The following is a 22,946-nucleotide window of genomic DNA, read 5'->3' as shown; positions in this document are numbered from 1 at the left end:
ACAAAGGTCATACCTTTGGGCATATATTGCTCTGCATTGCAGTGTTCTTGTTCTAACATGTTTTACTTTAAGTAATAAATCATTGACTATAAAAAACAATGACTTTGCAACAAACCAGTATGCTGAAAAAGTTTTGCCTTAACTTCCTCATGTACTACAAGCAGACTTCCTCATGTACTACAAGCAGACTTTAAAGACTTGTTTTACATTTTTAGAGAAAATCTCAATTTAGTTGATCACTTTACCACGGTGCATATCCATATCGGCGGACTCTTTGTGAAATCGGCTATATCGGCGGTTTCTTTGCGTCAGGACCGGCTATTCTTTGCTATAAACAACGTCCAGGTTGGAGGAGAAGGCGAAAATTCGAGCTGCCATCCTTGATAATAGATATGCTGCTCAAAAATAAGTAGACCACGGAACATTAGAATGTCTTTACTATGTATTGCAATGTTTACTTTTTAATTAGCAGCCATTTTGCTCGCGCACTCGATGAAATTAGTTGATGGTGTACTGACATGGAACACTAGCCCGACCTTTTCCACAGTCTTTAACAAGGTTTTGCTTTGATATCATACATATCAAGCACACTATTTGTATTCATTTTTCAATATTCTTTAAAAAAATACTGACAAATAGGCCGAAATGTAAATGGAATTGATATGTATGGCAACGTAAAGAAACCGCCGATATAGCAGATTTCGCAAAGAGTCTGTGATATGGATATGCACCGTATTTACACATTTGCTGATTTTAGCAGTCATGTAGGCGCTGGATGCAAAATTGGTAGGAGTTACATCCCTTCATAGAGCTGAAGCCATTTGCAAACAGAATAATGGGAGATAAATATTTGAAAATTTTGTCCTTCATGCACTTATGAATAAAATCTAAATTTTGAAATCTTGCATGATTGATGAGGCACTGAATTCCTGAAGACACAAATCTAAGCTTGGGGACATATCAATAATTATACAAATGCTGGCAGCATAAGTGAAGTAATGAACAGTACAAATGTATTGTCTGAAGGAAAAAGGAATCGTAAGTGCCTTGCTGTAATAAAACATGCTTGTGAACAAGCTTTAAATTACTTGTAAGTAATTGTTATTGACTTTACCACAAGCCAGGGAAATATCAGCAGTTAGAGAGAGAAAAAAATTCATTGAAGTGTGAATGATTAGCAGCAGCAATGGAAATGAGCCACGCCATGAGAAAACCAACATAGTGGCTTTGCAACCAGCATGGATCCAGACCAGCCTGCGCATCCGCTTTCAAAGCCTATTGGAATTAGAGAAACTGTTAGCGAACAGCATGGATCCTGGCCAGACTGCACGGATGCGCAGGCTTGTCTGGATCCATGCTGGTCGCAAAGCCGCTATGTTGATTTTCTCATGGCATGGCTCAAATGCTGATAGAGGAAACATTCTTGGGATACAGAGTGTTGGAAAAATATTCCGAGACATAGCATAATTACGAGACATAGCAGGAAACACGTGCATCTGCAGCATGAGTTATCTTCTGACAGCTGTAACCATTAACATGCCAAATATTTTGTATTTAGAAAGCATTCTTATATAAACCTTGTACTGTAGGTCTGGTATCTAAAGTCATGTCTTATCTTTCCATTTGCTTCTTTCTATTTATGTTGTGAATAACTCATTCTACTGTTAATGTTCTGATTTTTCATGTCTGCTACCAATAATGGAAGCAGCTTCGAAATTACATTAGAGGTGTTGAAATTCAGAATGTGCATGTAGGTTTGCTATTTACCAGTACATGGAGTATGAACCTGTCAGTTTGTAATGTTCTTAGATAAAAAAGGAAATCTTACAAGTATGGGAACCCACATATGTATGAAATAACAATCCTCTGTATAAATAGCTTTATAGGATTTCTTGAAGAAAACAGAATTGCTTGTTTTGACATCATGTAACCATAGATACAAGTAATGTAATATTTAAACAAACTTGACAATGTTATAACTCAAATATAATATAACTTTGTAATGCTGAATGTTAATTGGCATATTCCCTGACTGTAGGTGTTTTGGCAACTTACTGAGAAGTTCTGAAATTCAATGCATAAACTACATAATTACACCTGCCACTGAAAATGTTGTTGAAATCGTTGAAACATTTGAGATTCATGCAGGTCAGATGAGAATTCGGTGATAAATTCCTGTATCAAGTGTTGTAGTATTCAATCTGGATTTTGGAGAAAAGAGTTCTTTAATCTATAATTGATAAATCACCTGTTAGTGGTTATAACTGTGCACATGCTGCCATACCCAACACATAGTTATAATTTCTACTTAACCATAATGCAGTTAAAATATTGCACAAACATAATTCCAATGATATGGTATCTCAAAAGGAATTTTATCAGATGAATGTAGAAGAATGAGAGATGAGCCTATATTTTGTATAGGATTTCACTGAAAACATTCTCACTGTTAGAGCAGCTAAAGACATACAACACCAATAAATCAAAGCATTGTAAATACTGGAGGACGGATTGTCTACTCTGTCAGGTCCAGGATCAGCAATGTCCCTTTCTGTTGGGACTGTTAAACTAGTAAATGTCCTTTTCGGTTCTTTTCTTACAACAGTGTAACCATTTCCTTGTCAAATTTCTATATTCATTGCGAATTCAATGACTAAATATGAACAATGCAGACAAGCTCTATCATGATCAGACTGCAAAGATGTGCATGTAGACATATACACACAATTGCAAAACAATCGAACATTCACTTATTATAACAGGGACGATCAGACTTTTAAGGAATACACATATAACTGGTTATATCATGTTGCAAATTAAAATAGACTGTAATAGCCAAATCATTTGAGCATTGTTTTTGCTCTAAAGTAGTAATAACTTGTACAGATTTACCGAGAGCTAAGAAATATTCTATTCTGCAATATGATAAATTCCTTTCTCAATAAATTTCCAAGTACCATAAATCATTGGAAGAGTATTTTACTTCTTTTGATTATCGAAAGCATCTATCAAAGTTCTATAATCCTATTTCACTTCTTTGTGGTTATTAAGGTTTAGCAGTATATCACAAAACAACAGATTTTTTTAGCAAATGAACAGCATCTTGACACTGTGACAGGAAAGGCCGTACCGGCGACAGTAACCATCAGAACAAATCAACACCCTTTACAATATTTACAAATTTATTTACATAAGATGATTATTTACAATGAATAGATATGAAAAGAAAAAAAAAACTGATTATAAGAAAGAAAAAAAAAGAAAGTTCAGTATCTCTAGATACAAAAGTTCTTATAGTCCATTCTAATCTGACGTGACACAGGTCTTTAATGTAATTGTGAACTTTAAGTAGCACAAACAAAACATAGCTTCTAAATTCAGTCCCTTTAAACCGTGAATACGTTGATTCCGTGTTGGCTCCCTATGGTGGTAGGTGATTGCATCCCTGAGCTGACTTCAGAGGATAACAAAAATCATCGTCTTTGCGGTTTACGGCACAACCATGGGGCGAAAGCTCTGCGCTGGGAATATCACATCCAGGCGAGTGAAGACAAGTGAACCTCGGGCATTGTACTTCCGGGTTACGACATCACCAGGAAAATCGTCTGGCGGAAGAAGCTAAAATATATAACATATGGTAAGCACCATAGCAAAACAAATAAGTCAGGGCATAAAGCTGCTCCTTTGGGTACACCATACCTCCGTAGGCTCCCATAAATAATACGTGCTACTTATACAAAATATATGTGCTACTAAGTTCATACGTCACATGATTAAAATACGTCACTAATTACTTCCATTATTACAAAGATTACTTACTTAAAAGACTAAAGTTAAAGTATGAAAAAGATATGAAAAGTTTATGATGAAACATTATAGATACGGACATGATAAACTGCAGCTATTATTTACAACTACAAATTAACAAAATTCAATGTAAATCAAACGTTATATGATAGTTGGCATCCATATAATATCTAATGCCATACACTAAAACGGACATTGTATGTGTATGCAATAGACTGTCACACAATTTCATATTACAATAATATATACATGGTACTAGACTTGCCATATAGATTTATACATAACCATACAATGCAGTAATGGCGTTCCATAATTAACAAAATGTTTGACATAAGTTTTTGAAACAGTGCTTTACAATTATCACGATACAAATTTCAGTATAAATCTAACATCTTATATAAATGAAACATTTTAGATTCCTCTTTCCAAATAATTTACAAAAGTCTGAAAAATTTAATAAATTATCCTGACATACCGAAACTGGCCAAAATCATATGCCGAAACGTAAATGTTACAGAATTCTGTAGAATGAACAAAAATTTACCAAATAAAAATCGTAATGTAAAATTCATACAAAAATCTAACAAATAAATTTCTTACCTCGATCGAGCATAAATTTCTAGCAAGAAAATAATTCAGACATAGATTCGTCTATAAAGTCGTAAGGTGGTGTGCGCAAGGCATATCTAGTCCAGTCTATTTAAAGGATAATGTCCCGCCAAATACTAAATTTCATGGGATTCACGGCTAAGCCGTGAGCTCCGACTATTGTCATTTTCACGGGATTCACGATATAGCCGGGGAATCTAACTACTTTGGCGCGAATTTAAATTGACAATTTGAGGCCCATTATAGTGGTGTTGGGGATAAAAACATAAATTACTGAAGTTTATAAAATATCAACTTTCTTATTACTGAACAGAATTTAATGAAATTTACATGGAAATTTAAGTTATGAAATACAGAAAAACATGAGAGGTATTTCATGCATGAAATCTGACATTTACCTCAATAACTCAAAAATTTACAAAAAGATGATGCAATACCTGCATTTACACTACAGATAAAATAAGGCCCGTATGTCAATTTGTGACAGACACACAACTTATCTGTCCAATATATGTTTTACTGTTCTGTCCCACGGAGTTGGATACTTAAAATTTTCTAAATGAGTTGTCCCCCTTTAAATGAGAATGCCATATGTAAAGAAATAAATGTAAACAATTGTCAAAACGATGTTTTACCTAGTTATGTAAAGTTTAAACACTGGCACGATGTTGCAAATGCATCAAAACGAAGACATGTAACAACTTTCTTAAAATGGTGAGTTTTTAAAGGCGCTGAACTGTCCAGAAGTGTGGCCCCTTAATGTAGTCCCTTTCCGGAATTCAATACATATATGAATAAATTGACAATGGTTTTGTACAATAATATAAATGTTTTATATGCTGTTATAATTTCATGTAAAACAATGCTTTCTTTCTATGATTTGATGACGTTCGAACTTTTTTTCTCCGAAACATGGACCTATACCTTAAAATATCAAATAGCCGAGCTTTTACTGTCCCTAAATTCTGAATTTTTAATACAGCTAATGTATTTGTGAATTCCATTGATGTAAAACCTTCAATGAAAAATCCGTCATCCTGTCTCGTATATAAAAGTATATAAAGCGTGCTTAGTTTATTGGGGAGTGGGCACATCGTCTGCTATACTAATTGTCTGCATTCAATTAAAGCGCGCAGTGAAGTGTGGTAATTTCAGTTGCTGCCATTCCAGAACTATTTTCTTTTGGCGGAGTGTGAAATATTATGGTGGTTATCAAAAAATCAATTAAGCCGAAATTCGTATAATAATTACGTATTATTGTGGTTCCACTGGACGGAATTGTCTTCCACAAAAAATTTCAGTCTGTACACCCTGAGAAGAATATTGTAGTTTAAAATGTATGATATGATATATAGGTGGTCATCTATCACATGCATTTCTGTTCAGATGTAACTTACTATGCTCTAATTTTAGATCTGCCTTTGATTGAAATTCAAGGAAATATGATTCTAATTAGTTCTCCTTTGCTTTTTTAAGTTTCCCAATTTTCGCTTACAATTGAGACTCCTCACCTTTTTAAGTTTCCCAGTTTTCTCTTACAGTTCTCTTCACCTTTTAAGTTTCCCAATTTTCTCTTACAGTTCTTCTCACCTTTTAAGTTTCCCAATTTTCTCCTGCAGAAATAGAGTTTTTATGGCAGAGCTTTCAAAATGTGCATAAATGATTGGAAGTAGGAATAGAACAGGAATGTTTGTAGAAATGAAAAGAAAGAGTCTTATTTTGATGATCTTTGATGAGTTCTAGTGGACTATAAAATATCAATTCTGTTTATGATTTGATGTTTGCCTACAAGATTTTATGATGATGAATTTATTACATTGGTGTGTAAGATGAAACAAGCTTCTGTACATTGATCTTGAATTATCCCGAGTCAATCAGTATAGTTGGAATATCTCCAGGGTAATAACTATTTACATTTTCACCAAGTAACTACAAAATATTGCTATATAAAAGACACTTTATGATATGCTGCAAAATGTTGCTATATATAGATGCTCAAATGATTCACATGTGTGCAAAATGTAACTGAACTTTGATAAGTACAGAAACATTTCTGTATATAGTGCGTTTTATTTGACCTGGTGGGGTGGAGTTAATCTCTGGCTTATGCAAATAATGGTAATCTCAAAAAATGAGCAAAAAGGGTAGAGCTACAGTGGTTACAGTGTAGGGTAGATGGCCAGTGATGCTGAATATACTACATATCCTGCACAGTAATGCAGTGGACCGTCGCGAAACCCCGCCCCGCCAGGTCAATTAAAATGCACAATACCCATGATAAAAATAGTAACTTATTACGATTTGGCTGATTAGTCACTGACACTGAATCACAAACTCCTCACCTATGGAGTTTGAGCCCTGTTTGGGTGGATTTAGGAAGCAGTCCAATTGGCTTGCAGACGGCAGACACCATGGGTCTCCCTCAACTAGTTAAGCTGTGTAATCACTATAATTATGACCTAAATTGTGTCATTTTGAACTAAAATCCAGTAAAGAACCCCACCAAGTTCATACAGACCCAGCTTGTCTCATTTATTATTCCCTCAGTTTTTATTGGCCTTATTCTAAGAAAAATTTTAACAGCATTTAGAGTAAAGCAAAAACAAGATGCTTTCTGTTACAACCCATCTGCATAAAAATGATTAACCATCCAGCATGTTTTGGTTCTTGGCAGGTACAAAAAAAGCTTTAACCTTTAGCCGACTGGTGGCAAGTTATTCTGCCTTTGCAACCAGGATGGACCAAGTAAATTTTCAATAACTCCCCTTTGAATGATAAGTGGTACTCTCCAATTTGAATGATGGACCAGTTCATTTTAGAAATTTAGCAGGCTAAAGGTTAAAATCATGAGTAAAATTGCTTTCTTGTACTTTACTTGCTTTCTTGTACTTTATATGCTTTCTTGTACTTTATTTCAGGATTTATCCTATAAAGACCATCATTGGCATGAGTTTTGCTTCAAATGTGTTGAATGCCAGAAGACCCTGGTTGACCAGCCATTTGCTCCAAAGAATGAGCAGATTTTCTGTGCTGATTGCCATGACAACAATTTTGCTGCTAGGTGTGATGGATGCACACAACCTTTCAAAGGAGGTCAGTTTGGTTTGATTTTGTCTCCTTGAAATTTTGGGAGACATAATTTTGGTTTGATTGTTAGTTTCTCATAAAGTCATATCTGCTCTATCTCTTTTTACTCCCAGTTAGGACTTCAAAATAACTGCAGCGTGTTTGCTGTAATGAGGCAGCATGCTATAGGCACATTTCAGCCATGGTCAAGGTCACATGATAACATCAAAATTAGGCAGTATTTTGTGTCTGCTTTTTGTAGTTTTAACTTGAACAACATTGAAAAAATGTTTGACCTAATAAGACATTGTACAGACATGTTTGTTCAAGGCTAAGGGCATACAATGTGACCAAAAGTCATAAAGGTTGTATTTTTCAAAGTCATGGTCAAGGTCATACAATTTGATTAAAAGGCATGTTGATAGAGTTAAATATTTGCTCAGCACCTTCTAAACTTTTTGAAGGATTATAATTTCATGTGATGTAGATGTTTGCCACTTTCAGCTGATAATTGGAGTGAAATTTTCACCCCTGTAGGTTCAAGGTCAAGGTTATACTTAGAGGTCAAAGATCAGATGGTGAAACAGATAATTAATATAGGGCCATTGATATGTTTGTATAGTATTGGAGCAACAGCATACATTGTAGAGGGAAAAATACTACTACTATGTGTTTGCATGAAAAATAACCTGGCTTTAAGACTGACGGAAACACATGAACAGCAAGTTAACAGAAACATTCACTAAAATTCCCTGACTTGTACATTAGTAAGGCCGACCAAGTATATTTCATTGAGAACTGTAGGAATTACATGCATTACAGAGTCCTCACAGTCTAAAAAAGTCATTAAATTTGATGCCCATGCATTGAAAGTCCTGAAAAAAATGCAAAACTGGTTTTGAAAGTATTTGTCATGAATCATTCTGTTCTATTAACAATGTTTGAAAAGTCCTTAAAACACTAATCCTGTTAGAAATCAGACATTAAAAAATTAATCCTTGAAAATGTCCTGAAAAAGTCCTGGAATAAACCTTGAACTTACTGAAAATGCAGCTTTACAGCAATATGGAACTATTGAAACATGTAAAGGTTTTGAGTACATGTACCTTATACATCTCCTATATGAAATTTTTATGGTATGTGTGCATTTATCTTACTGTTTTTTGTTTCCTTTCAGGTATGAAGAAGTTTGAGTACAAGGGAAAACAGTGGCATGAGGAATGTTTCACGTGCATGGTGTGCAGTGAGCCAATCAGAAACAAGAGTTTTATCCCACGTGATGAGCAAGTTGTCTGTGTTCCTTGCTATGAGAGAGATTTCGCACAGAAGTGTACTAAATGTAGTGGGGTTAGTAAAATGTATTTACAACAGGCATTTCAAAACATCCAAGATTTGGTGTGACAGCCAGTCAAAATTCCACATGGTGTGACAGCCAGTCAAAATTCCACATGGTGTGACAGCAAGTCAAAATTCCACATGGTGTGACAGCCAGTCAAAATTCCAGCAAGTCAAAATTCCACATGGTGTGATAGCAAGTCAAAATACTGTAATTGATGTGTTAGTCAATCAAAATACATTAATGGTGTGGTATTCAGTCAAAATACTATAATGGTGTGGTAGCCAGACAAAAAAACTTTAATTGGTGTAACTTCAAGTGAAAATACTACCCAGTAATCGTTGAAACAGTCAGAACAAAAATTACTACATTTGGTGTGACAGTAGTGTCAAAATCCTTAATTTGCTGTAACAGCCAGTGATGTTACATCCTAAATTTGGTGGGGCAGTCAGTTGTTAAGAAAACTCACATTAGATGTGGTAACAAGCAAGAATGAAACTTGAGATTTGAGGTTTTAGGTCAAAATTTCAAAATTTAGAGTAACAGTAAGGTCAGAGTCATAGCCATTATTGTCAAATATGGTAGAATGGGTGTAATAGCCAGTAAGAACAAAATCTTGTATTTGTTATCGGTATATGACTTGTTACTGCTAGATATCTTATATATAAAATGCTTGTATGTGTTATAAAATATGCCTTCATTTTTTTCAGGTTATAAACAAAGGAGGTGTGGCCTATAAGAATATGCCATGGCATAGAGAGTGTTTTACATGTACTAATTGTGAGAAGGAGTTAGCCAAGGAGAAATTTACATCGAAAGATGAAAAACCATATTGTGCTGATTGCTATGGTGAACTGTTTGCTAAGAAATGCTGCAGATGTTCTAAAGCAATAACTGGTGAGTTAATAGCAGTTTTTTCTACCTTTTGCTTTTTTCTTAATATAAAATTAACTGCAGCCTATCCAATTAAAAAAAACTATAAAATCTACTAAAAAATTAGTAGTTTGTGCTACAGTAACAGACTAGACATCATGCATGCAGATGGACATAATCTAAAGCGGAGAACAAAATTCTGGCATGACTTGGTGGTCTGTTTCCTTCATGAAATTGTGAATAAGATATCTAAGGATTTCATAGAATTATTTTTTTTATTTCTAACGAAGATTATGATAATGTTGCATTGCACAAAATGTTGCATCAGTTAAATAGCAAAATTATTGTTAAAATCATTATATTTAAACATGCAACATTAGACTACATTTTACATTTTCACTCTTGGCTGCATCTCTTGTCAACATATTGCAACTGAAGTTCATTTGGTGAAAGGTATTTTGAAAATGCAAGGAAATAAGCAACATTTATATCCTGTGTATAACAATTGTTTGATCTGCAAGCTTTTAATTCTGTGGATCTATTTCAATTGAATGACTGCCATGCATAAAGACTTCCCCTTAGTGTGTTGAATTAGAATGTATTTACTCAGTAATGAATAACATGCAGTAAATAATTCTCTTCATAGATTCCTGTGATTTATTAAATAAATAACATGAATGAGAGCCAGGAATTTCGATCATACAGGGCAAATCAGCTTCTTGTTAAGTGCCACATTCAAATTTGGGAGAAGTTTTGGGGTACTGAAGGAGGTGATGTATATCTCGACTACAGTTCTGGCTGCTTGAGGTTATTGATGGAGTCACCAGTTCATTGCTTGTTTTCAATGGTGATTTGGCAATACATTGTGTCTTAAGTCATTTGTGCTCCACTTATGTTGTTTAATGAGTGACAGTTGTCAGTTACTTGTGGGGAATAAGTGTTACTTGCACAAGAACACTAGTGAACTGGCCATCATTAGGTTTCTAAAATACTGCTGAAAATCGCAATACACAAATAATGAACAACTTTATGCAGAATTTAGTGAATATAAATGTCCCATGAATTGCTTTTAAGATAAATACAATAATTATTATTTGCAAATATTGGCTGCTGTTTTATAGATTAATACTAATTTTACAAGACTTTGCTTTCTGCTCAACCAGACTGTCTTAAGTACTTGTACAGAGTGGGAGTACAATACCAGACTCCAGACTTACCTGAAGTCAGTACCTGTTACTAAATGTTGTAATGACATTACTCCAATACCTGCAAAAGTACTCTAATGACAGATACCTAGCTCTGTACTGTAAAAAATGATGTAAATATCCTTCCATAGGCACCTACAATTGGTGTATGATGTATCACAGAGACATACGTGCAGTCAGTCAGTTGGAAACTTAGATATTTCAAGTATCTATTTATGTAACAAATTGTTTCCAGATGATTGTTCTTGTATAATAAATGTTTTTTGTCCGATTTGTGTACCTCCAGTTAATGTTTTTTTAAATGTATACTAATTTAAAGACTCTCAGTTCTTTGCTCAAGTTCAGATATGTTCCTTTTAGAATTAGTCATGTTACCTTACTTGTTTGTGTAGGCTTTTTTCTTCATTACTTGTTGAATTTAACAAGTTTGTTCATTAGCTGATCATGAAGTCCATAAAATATGTAACTTGCATCAAAAGCTGAATCAGACTGGCAGTTTCTTAGCACCTTTTTGGAATGCTAAAGCTGAGTCAGATTAGCTGTTTCTCAGAACCCTTTTGAAATGCTAAAGCTGAGTTGGATTGGCTGTTTCTCAGCACCCTTTTGAAATGCTAAAGCCGAGTCGGATTGGCTGTTTCTCAGCACTGTTTTGAAATGCTAAAGCCTAGTCAGATTGGCTTTTTCTCAGCACCCTTTTGAAATGCTAAAGATGAGTCAGATTGGCTGTTCCTCAGCACCTTTTCGAAAAATGCTTAAGCCAAGTTGAAATGCTAAAGCTGAGTCGGATTGGGTGTTTCTCAGCACCCTTTTGAAATGCTAAAGCTGAGTTGGATTGGCTGTTACTCAGCACCCTTTTGAAATGCTAAAGTAAGTCAGATTGGCTGTTTCTCAGCACCTTTTTGAAATGCTAAAACCGAGTTGAAATGCTAAAGCTAAGTCAGATTGACTGTTTCTCAGCACCCTTTTGAAATGCTAAAGCTGAGTCGGATTGGCTGTTTCTCAGCACCCTTATGAAATGCTAAAGCTGAGTCGGATTGGCTATTTCTCAGCACCATTTTGAAATGCTAAAGCTGAGTCGGATTGGCTGTTTCTCAGCACCTTTTTGAAATGCTAAAGCTGAGTCAAATTGGCTATTTCTCAGCACCATTTCAAAATACTAAAGCTGAGTCGAATCGGCTGTTTCTCAGCACATTTTTGAAATGCTAAAGCTGAGTCTGATTGGCTGTTTCTCAGCACCTTTTTGAAATGCTAAAGCTGAGTCGGATTGGCTGTTTCTCATCACCCTTTTGAAATGCTAAAGCCGAGTCGGATCGGCTGTTTCTCAGCACCCTTCTGAAATGCTAAAGCCGAGTCGGATCGGCTGTTTCTCAGCACCCTTTTGAAATGCTAAAGCCGAGTCGGGTCGGCTGTTTCTCAGCACCTTTTTGAAATGCTAAAGCCGAGTCGGGTCGGCTGTTTCTCAGCACCCTTCTGAAATGCTAAAGCCGAGTCGGATCGGCTGTTTCTCAGCACCCTTCTGAAATGCTAAAGCCGAGTCGGATCGGCTGTTTCTCAGCACCCTTTTGAAATGCTAAAGCCGAGTCGGGTCGGCTGTTTCTCAGCACCCTTCTGAAATGCTAAAGCCGAGTCGGGTCGGCTGTTTCTCAGCACCCTTTTGAAATGCTAAAGTCGAGTCAGATTGGCTGTTTCTCAGCACCCTTTTGAATTGCTAATTTGAAATGCTAAAGCTGAAAGTTGGTCATCGTGAGTTAAAATTGGTCAGTAAGTTAAATCATACAAAAAAGTTCTTAACAGTCTTGATGCCATATTTTCTGCTTGAAATTTAGTCAGAACATTTCTCTTTAAAATTGTAGAACAAAGTTTAAATAGGGGTTTCTGGGATATAAAACTAGGTCACTTGGTCATATCATAGAAATTTTCTACCTGATCAACATAAATATTGATCAGAAAAAATTGTTTTTTTAAAATCTGGGTCAAGTTTAAAACTCGGTGATATTTGGTCAATAGCTAGGTCGCTAAGTTAAATCATAGATTCAGATTGGCTGTTTCTCAGCACCCTTTTGAAATGCTAAAGCTGAGTCTGATTGGCTGTTTCTAAGCACCCTTTTGAAATGCTAATTTGAAATGCTAAAGCTGAGTCAGATTGGCTGTTTCGCAGCACCTTTTTGAAATGCTAAAGCTGAATCTGATTGGCTGTTTCTCAGCAACCTTTTGAAATGCTAAAGTTGAGTCTGATTGCCTGTTTCTTAGCACCATTTTGAAATGGACCAATGGAAAAGTTGCATTTTGGGACAGTTCTAAAATCTCAGATTTATATATAACCTTGGATACTGATTCAGGGGAGAAAAATGTCAGTTACCTGTTGAGAAGAAGTTAATACAAAGTTCAAGGAATCCTGACAGAATTGATTGTTGTTAACAGAAATGCTGCATAAAACAGTATGAATGCCATCAACACACAAAAAAATTAAATATTCCCAGTCTGATTTATGCTTTGTTGTTTTTCTCTTATTTATCCGTGTTGATTGAAGTTAGTTTGAAATTTAAGCAGTCTAATGGAAAATGTGTGCCACTTATTCAAGAGGTCACTGGTTTGAGCCCAGTAGGTTAACCTCCCTGTCTTTATAACATACAACAGTAATAGTGTTTTTTCCCCAAGAAATGTTCTAGACTGTTATGACTGCTGGCTTCTAGCTTTTGTAACAAATATACATGTATTAAACAACAGAACACTGCAGACTTTGTTTGATTTTGCTAGCCTTGGATTCAGGCATTGTTGTTTTTGTAAGCTCACCTGTCACAAAGTGACAAGGTGAGCTTTTGTGATCGCGCAGCGTCCGTCGTCCGTGCGTGCGTGCGTAAACTTTTCCTTGTGACCTCTCTAGAGGTCACATTTTTCATGGGATCTTTATGAAAGTTGGTCAGAATGTTCATCTTGATGATATCTAGGTCAAGTTTGAAACTGGGTCATGTGCGGTCAAAAACTAGGTCAGTAGGTCTAAAAATAGAAAAACCTTGTGACCTCTCTAGAGGCCATATTTTTAACAAGATCTTCATGAAAATTGGTCAGATTGTTCACCTTGATGATATCTAGGTCAGGTTTGAAACTGGGTCACGTGCCATCCAAAACTAGGTCAGTAGTTCAAATAATAGAAAAACCTGAGAGGTCACATTTTTCATGGGATCTGTATGAAAGTTGGTCTGAATGTTCATCTTGATGATATCTAGATCAAGTTTGAAACTGGGTCACGTATGATAAAAAACTAGGTCAGTAGGTCTAAAAAAAGAAAAACCTTGTGACCTCTCTAGAGGCCATACTTTTGAATGGATCTTCATAAAAATCGGTCAGAATGTTCATCTTGATGATATCTAGGTCAGGTTTGAAAGTGGGTCACGTGCCATCAATAACTAGGTCAGTAGGTCAAATAATAAAAAACCTTGTGACCTCTCTAGAGGCCATATTTTTCATGGGATCTATATGAAAGTTTGTCTGAATGTTCATCTTGATAATATCTAGGTCATGTTTGAAACTGGGTCAACTGCGGTCAAAAACTAGGTAAGTAGGTCTAAAAATAGAAAAACCTTGTGACCTCTCTAGAGGCCATACTTTTGAATGGACCTTCATGAAAATTGGTCAGAACGTCCACCTTGATGATATCTAGGTCAAGTTTGAAACTGGGTCACGTGCCTTCAATAACTAGGTCAGTAGGTCAAATAACAAAATAAACTTTGTGACCTCTCTAGAGGCCATATTTTTCATAGGATCTGTATGAAAGTTGATCTGAATGTTCATCTTGATGATATCTAGGTCAAATTCGAAACTGGGTCAACTGCAATCAAAAACTAGGTCAGTATGTCTAAAAATAGAAAAACCTTGTGACCTCTCTAGAGGCCATACTTTTGAATGGATCTTCATGAAAATTGGTCAGAATGTTCACCTTGATGATATCTAGGTCAGATTTGAAACTGGGTCATATGCCATCAATAACTAGGTCAGTAGGTCAAATAATAAAAAACCTTGTGACCTCTCTAGAGGTCATATTTTTCAATGGAACTTTATGAAAATTGGTTAGAATTTTTATCTTGATGATATCTAGGTCAGTTTCAAAACTGGGTCACATGAGCTCAAAAACTAGGTCACTATGTCAAATAATAGAAAAAACTACATCATACTCAGTTCAAAACTGGGTCATGTGGGGACAGGTGAGCGAATCAGGACCATCATGGTCCTCTTGTTTTTCAAGTAAAAGAAGTCATATTCATTTATTATTGGGTCCTATATACATACATAGCCATTTTAGTTTCTGATAGTAGATTTGATTTGCCAATAGGATAACATAGAAAATATCGACAGACTGGAGCCCAGGCTATTGTTTTGGCATCACTGTCGGCATGCTTTAATTTACAAAGTGTTTTGTTTGTTACAATAAATTTCTTAGAAGTGCAGAATTTATTGCCTGTCAGGATGGGACCACTTGTTTTGTAGTCATCAGTCTGTGAAAATGATCAATTCATTTTGTATTGCATTATCTGCTTGTGTTATTTGTATACATTATTCACATATAAAAACATTGATGGGAGAGCAGTCTGCCAATGCAGTGTTTGTTGAATAATGCATTTATTGTGTCTGCTGATAAAGACAAAAGTTGTCTCTATTCAGAGCCAGTTTGTAAATGTACGACAGCCTTTCAATCCAAACTTGATATCAAACCATGTGGCAGGTGTGGTAGTATTCACTTACTTATTAATTTTTAGTTAGAAATCTGGCATGGTGGTCCACATCCTTTAGGTAGTTTAAGTGTTTAGTCAGATTTATTTGGCACACTTCAGATCATATGTTGACCTTACAGCTTTAAAGTAGTTAGGGGAGACCTCAGGCATTTTTTCAATCAGGAAGGCGTCTTGGGTTTCCACACATACCTGAGCAGGCCTCAGACTGCGAGAGGGTATGACAGTCATTTAGAAGCCAGCGACCTTGGGATGGGATAACTATGGACTTTGTTCCGGTTTTAGCGATTGAAACAAATCATTTAGGTGCACTTTAAAGTTATAATGATTATTATAATAATAGAGTATTCCTCCAAAATAATATGAATCAGTTAATTCATGCTGACTGAATTAATCTGTTTCAAAAAACAAGGCTAGCCTTTTATGTTTAATACAGCATTAGCATTCAAGGAATTTTGTAGATAGGAAGAAAAAACAGTTGCTTCATGTATCTCTTACATGTTCAGATACTGAAATAGCCCTCCTGCAATAAAAATTAAATCAGTTCTTACACGTTCACAAAGTTCAAGGTACTTGATTATATCTTCTTGCATACAAATGTCTTATTATTTTTTCTGGAGATATTTCTTACATGACTGTGTCACATAACTTGTATTTTGTTACAATATTATTCTTGCACCTGTTTATCACATATTGTTACTTTTACAGTATGTACGTACTAAGTTTATCATTTTGGATACATGTCACATATTGTTACTTTAATGGTATGGACATATTAAGTTCATCAACTTCATTACATATATCACATATTGCTACTTTTACGGTTTGGATGTACTAAGTTTGTGTTTTTCTAAGATGCATCATATTTTGTATTAATACTTTATTTCAGGGTTTGGAGGAACTAAATTTATCTCCTTTGAGGATCGTCACTGGCATAGCGACTGTTTCGTCTGCTACAAGTGTGATGCTTCCATGGTGGGCCGTGGTTTCCTGGTCAACGAGGGCGACATCCTGTGTCCAGAATGCGGAAGGAATTAGATAGTCGTGTAACTTATCTAGGTCATAAATCAGTAGATAGACTATTTAATAATTTTATATGACCCACCTGCTCTTTGTTGAAATACATGAGGTGTCTGAGAAAATGTTGCAAAACCTTCATTTTCGGCCTGAAAAATATAAGATGCTTTTCCTGTGATTACACCATTATATCAAGGATAAGACCCATACATAGCATTGAGGATTTTAGATACTATGCTAATGTTGTTAAAAGTTTTGAATTATACTTGAACAAACTGTTGTTTTTTGTTGAGTTTTCCAATTTGTTTTCAATTAAAGATAAATAGCTGCCTTATTGAACTAGAGACGTGTGTAGTGTTGGAAAGAAAGCCTTAGAAAAACTAATGGAAATTTTACTTTTCATTCTCCAGTAAATGATCTACTTATTGTTGAATGTTTTGAAGGCTGTGGATCAATAATGAAAATCAGCAATTTCGTTTTGTTCCCTTATTCTACATTATGCAATTTCGGCATTCTCCAGTCGGAACGGATAGCCGCATACCTGTATGACTGATGTGTCTGCAAATGGCGTATGAGAAAACATAATCAAATGAAAATAGCAGATGTTCATTATGGGTTGCTTGCCTGAAATTCAGTTTGTCTGGCAATGTCACACATTAGGTCATCACTAAAGATTTCGTTTCTTCTTGTTAAACTGACAAATATTTTATTCCATTACAAGAAAAGTACTTTATACATTTTTAAATCTTTCGAGTCATAAAGTACTTTTAAATGGAGAATAAAGTTTTAATATTTTTTTTGGTTACATCTGCTGTCAGAAAATATTTTTTTATTTTTTTACAAAATTGTTTTATTGTTTACATGTTTTAATTATTTTGTGTGAAACTGTGTTTTAAGGACAGAACTGAGGAGAGAAATTATTCAGAATGAAAACATTAGTTTCCGGGAATGGAAATGAAATCCAGGTACATCATTTAACGGTTAAGAAAAATGTCTCTTTCGGGTAGATCTTGGCATACATTATGATGTACTATGGCACTGCTGAAACTGAATGGTATAGACGTATAAATAGCTGAGGTCTTTTTTTATTTATATGAAAAGGCCTTGAAAACAAGTGTATTTTGTACTTAAAACGGTAAGACCAGCTGAATTGGACAGTAGTGTGTTGTGGTAACATGTAGTGATAACGCATATTTGTTCTGTGTTATACAGAATCCCAGTTTTATAACGCAGAACAAACCTGTTACTGCAGTTCTAGCATAAAATGTGTAAAAAGATAAATAAATAGATATTATGTGTATATCCATAAGCATTCATTTTCTTTGTTTTAATTATGCATCTTAGGGGCCATTATGCATTTATGTTTCACCATTGAATGCACATATATTAAAAGATGTGTTAACAGCATGTGAGCTCTTTGTTAACACCTCTTTGCTCTTCTGTTTAAATGCCCCTTGAAAATGACGACAACAGGAACAGGAGTTTTATGCTAGACTGCAACTTACCACAAAAGAAATATTAAAGGTATAAGGCCTGTATCTTACAGTTGAATTTTGTTAAATTTACACTTGTATGAAATCAGTTTGATTATATGAAGATGATACAAAAGTGTTAACATGTCTTTCATTGTTGTTTGAATCTCTCACTTGTACATGGGATATTATATGATACAATAAGAGCTATTATATATGATAGATAATATTGCAAATTCAAATGTATGTATCTAAGCTTATTTGTGGTTACCATTAGTTATCAATATGGATGACGTCTCAAGATGAATGATGGTCATATTAGATTTTAAAATAGTGCAAGATTAGTGTAGTATACCTGGTTCTTTTACATATTGGATGAAAAATCTGAAGAGCCAGTGGTTGCTGGAAAACACTTTTTCAATTTTTTTGTATGGAAGCATTTTGCAAGTCTCCCCAATGCTTGAGCACACTTGATTTTTCTGTGTCAGACAAGAACAATGTTCAGTATTATGCTCTTATTGATCATGTAATATTCACATACTTCAGTCATGTTTTCATTTACACTATATTTATTTATTACACAAATAGTACAGAGTCTATGAAAGAAGAAAAACTACTGTTTACACACAATGCATTTCAGCAGTAGCTATATATAATATTATATATAACATGAAGCAATATATTAAGAAATGTGTGAAGTTGGACATAATTTCCGCACAGCATGATAAATGTGCATATTATTTGACACAGTCATTATTCATTGCGTGATTTTTAGGCAAATGGAATCTTTGAGCAGGAATCATTGCTAAGATAGATAAAATTTACAATTACCCTAGATTCCTAGTGGTATAGGTACACTTTTCATTCAAATTGCAGAATATTATCATGTGTCAGATACATGAGTAGTGTGTATAATGAATTTTTTTTTTTAATTTAAGCTGTTGTCAGGCATTTCAATTAAATTATTTACTTATGCACAGTTTTATTAAAGATGTTATTTTTTATTGACTAAGAAATGGGGTGATGATTTAATAGTCTTATTCTTAAAGGTAAAAAAATCTCAAATTTTTACTGATTTTGTAAATACACTGTATATAATATTTCTAATTTTTTATCATAATAAAGCTATTTAATTAAGACAATAAAGGCAGTGCTTTGTAAAAATGAGCAATACAACCTGCTTGATTTTTTTACTATTTTACATGTCTAAAATATATTAAGGTAGTGACTCCATAATGGCAATCAGCAATTTAAGGTGATTAAATACTTCTTCTCTGTATGTGATTCTGACATTTACCATTTGTTATGAAATGTCTTTATCACATACGTCAGAAAGATGCAAGAAGATCATACAAGATCAGACAGATGCCGGTAGAGTATTCAAAAACAGATGGATGCCAAAAGAGCATTCTAGATCAGATGGATGCTGAAAGAGAATCAGCCGGATGCCAAAAGAGCATCAGACAGATGCCGAAAGAGCATTCAAAGATCAGACGGATGCCGAAAGAGCATTGAGGAAGATGCAGCTGCATTGATAATTGCGGATTGTCATTAAGAGTTCACTATGTCGTGCTGGTTTTATCTATGCTTGCCATTTTTATCACTATTTCATGACTTTTAATGATAATTTATCAAATTTGTACATAATTAGATAGTGAGATAGGTGTTCTTAAATAATCAAGTTGTTCTTTATTAATTGTACAGCAGGGCTGTTGAAGAATTGCACTAGGTTTTTACGATATTTATTGTTACAGATGAAGGATCTGTGTTAAACTTTGTTCTGAGATGTAGGAAGAAAATTATTTTTGAATGCTGTATAAAAGATAGAATGATGGAATGTTTGTGTTGATGAATGCATCACAGGAAGTTGACGTAAAAAAAAGTTATAAAGAAAATCTTGGAATAAAGAAAGTTGTACTTTACAGTGAAGAAATTATATTTTCATATTAAAATTAACTTTTAAAGGTTACCTACAAGTATTAAAGATGTATTTTAGGTGTGTTTCTTTTTTGTTTTGGCTTGATTTCCATGTAATTGGTCAAAATATTATTAATTTTTCATCCTAAAGATTTTGATTTTATTTAGTTTTGATACTGTATATAGTATTTTTTTTTTTCTTCAAATTTTTATACACAAACGATACTAAATGATTGTTAAAAAAGTGAAAGTTTTACTGTTAGATACTTGTGAAAGTGCTGTTTGGCTTACAAGCATATAGGAGTGGAATTTGTGTTCAATGTAAATAGAAGGTCTCTATAATATATATATATATATATATAAAGGATGTATCAAACCTCAGCCCTGATAAAATTCTTGGTTGGGAAGGTTATCTTTATTGACAGGTTAAATAATATCGAACTTCATTCGCTTGAACAGGACAGGACCAGCAAAATTTGTTCGAGTTATCGGTAGTTCGAGCTATCGAGCAAAATAAATTACATATGGACTTTTTTCGGGACCTGACACTGTTAATGTGAATTATTTAAGTTTGAGTCAATGAAGTTTGACTGTATACTGCAAAAGTTTAAGGTTGTTCACCCTAAATAGCTACCTTAACTGTCAATGAATGCCACTATAGCATAATAATGAGAAGAATACAATTGCAGGGAAATTGTTGACAAATCATTATAGGTCCTCCGGTATAATTTGGAAAGTGGTGAACTTCAGCATAAGTTTCATTGTATAAAACAGTCTTTAATGAAGGTTGATAAACATTGTTGTCTATGGTATTTATAGGGATCTTCTGTTTGCAGTGTGAATTGTTTACAAGTTGTATTTTAAATGTTTATATGCACTAGTTCTATGAAAGCATATCAGTTCAGTTGTTGAAGTGCAATAAAAATATCCTATTTGTTTTATGCTTTCTATGTCTGTAGGTAGTGCTCTATTATATATGTCATTTTCAAAGTGGTTTACTTGTTAAATCTGGCAGATTAAAAGATGTACAAGTTGGCAAATGGACTGTGTGTTAAGTTTCAGAGTTTTTAAAGAAATGTCTTTTAATGATGAAAATATACATAACAACTAAAAATGCTTCACTGTTTACAAACTAGGACAATTTATTGTTTACTTAACGATAATATTTCATATAACTGCAAAACATTATCAGGATGTTTGAATATGATACCATAGAATATATGTGAATGGCCTTCAAGGAAGAAGTTTTTTTCAGTAATTATGATATTACAAATACATCTTTCCACATCTGTTGCTTTGTATGCAAATTAATGGAAAATCTGACTCAAACTGATTTGTGAAATCCTTCAATAATCAATGATCTTGTCCATCTTTCAATTTGGACAGTACCTCTAGCTGTTAAAAGAGGTGCTTACCAAAAAGATACAGACTGAATGGCGAACAGTGCATATCTTGATCAGACTGCACGGACGTGCTGGTTGATCATGATCTACACTGGACGCAAAGGCTGAATCAGTTGTGTCTAGCATGATAAGGGTTAACTAAAAGCAGTGTGCCATTTTTGCAAAAGAAAAGTGTATTGCAGCTTTTTGCTAAAAAAATCAAAACAAATAGGTAGTATTAGAGACTAAGTGACTGCCAAAAGTTTATTGATAGTAACTAATGATACTTAGATTAGTCAATGTTTTACTGTTAACTGAATTTTGAGAGTTTTAAAGCATATTTAATTTGTTATTTTAGTTTAAGCACATGCTGTTCCCTTCCAGTTAATTTGTTATTAGATTTTACCTGTGTGCTACCATTGTATGCCCGAGTGATATTACTATTTTTGTTGAAAATGTCTTCCGTACTTCCAATGTTCATGTTATGTTTTTCTATATTCATATTCATAGACAAATTTCTCAGCAGAAAGGTGGGTCTAATTGTTTGAAATAGTGTAAGTTGCCAACCTGCCAAGTTTCATCAAAATCCAGTTTTTACTATTCCCTACCTGTTGGAATATGAAGTTTATTATTTCATTCCATGCATGCAGGTAGGTTTCAATAGAAGATAATGGACTTCATGTTTTACACTAATTGATACTAATTGAGAAGTGAGGCAGCAATTATATTATGGGATGTTTAGGCACATCTTTCTATATATAATATATTTTACTCTCGCTCAACATGTTAGTCTTTTACAATTTTGCCTTGTACAAAATATCAAGGTACAGGGTTGTTTTGCTGTGCTTCTGACTTGATATTGATACTGTTTACTGCCGAAAAATGCAATATCTGGAAATCAAAGGGCAATAAGTGATGAGTATATATACTATTGACATACAGAGTTGTCTTCCTTTATATTCAGTAAAATGAAGATTTTGGATATTCTAACTGTTATTTCTATGATGATAATTCTAAAGTCTAACTCATAGAAGAACTTTTATTGTAGTATACTTTTATTTGTAACGAGTAGATCTATTTGTAATAAGTTAATTGTAATTGTTGCAAATTTATTCATATTTTGTTTGCTGAAATGCTTTTTTCCCTTGATGAATTGAAATGTTTTATTTTTGTGCTTTTTACTAGTCTGATGTGCTTACTATAATGCCCAGAATTAGATCTGAATTAGAAATAAAATAACAGAAAACGTACGTGGTCTTTGTTTTTTGTTTCTGTTCTCTTTTAGTGAAAAAAATGAGAATGTGTGACTTCAACTAAATCATTTGTTTGTTTTTGAGCATATTTATAGTCGCCATTTAGGCAACTTCTCCAGAAGACCATTACTAATCTTACTTGTAGAATAGTGCAAGATACAGGAGATGCTCCTATTCCGGAAGTTTCCCCGGTTCTTTAGCGTGCCAGGTGTAAAGCACCCATACACGCTGTCATCCCAATGTTAGTAATTTTAAGTTTGAGGAGTTGGGGATCAAACTCGG

General features: G+C 34.3%; 1 protein-coding gene across 6 annotated transcripts in view; it reads left to right on the top strand.

Moving 5' to 3' along the window:
- The window catches only part of LOC123552490 (prickle planar cell polarity protein 3-A-like), a 159,415-nt gene extending 136,754 nt beyond the window's left edge, over positions 1 to 22,661 (top strand). For all 6 annotated transcript variants that reach the window (XM_053541995.1, XM_053541994.1, XM_053541996.1 and 3 more), the window contains 4 exons: positions 7,335 to 7,509; positions 8,660 to 8,829; positions 9,529 to 9,715; positions 16,513 to 22,661. In XM_053541995.1, the coding sequence (XP_053397970.1) occupies positions 7,335 to 7,509; positions 8,660 to 8,829; positions 9,529 to 9,715; positions 16,513 to 16,661 (681 nt within the window). In that variant the 3' untranslated portion in view covers positions 16,662 to 22,661. The remainder of the gene's footprint in view (positions 1 to 7,334; positions 7,510 to 8,659; positions 8,830 to 9,528; positions 9,716 to 16,512) is intronic.
- The last annotated feature ends 285 nt before the right edge of the window (positions 22,662 to 22,946 follow it).

The sequence above is a fragment of the Mercenaria mercenaria genome, chromosome 4 (assembly GCF_021730395.1).
Source record: "Mercenaria mercenaria strain notata chromosome 4, MADL_Memer_1, whole genome shotgun sequence".
Taxonomy (NCBI): Eukaryota; Metazoa; Mollusca; class Bivalvia; order Venerida; family Veneridae; genus Mercenaria; species Mercenaria mercenaria.
Note: the sequence above shows the minus strand (reverse complement) of the source record. Positions and strands in the feature narration are given on the sequence as shown.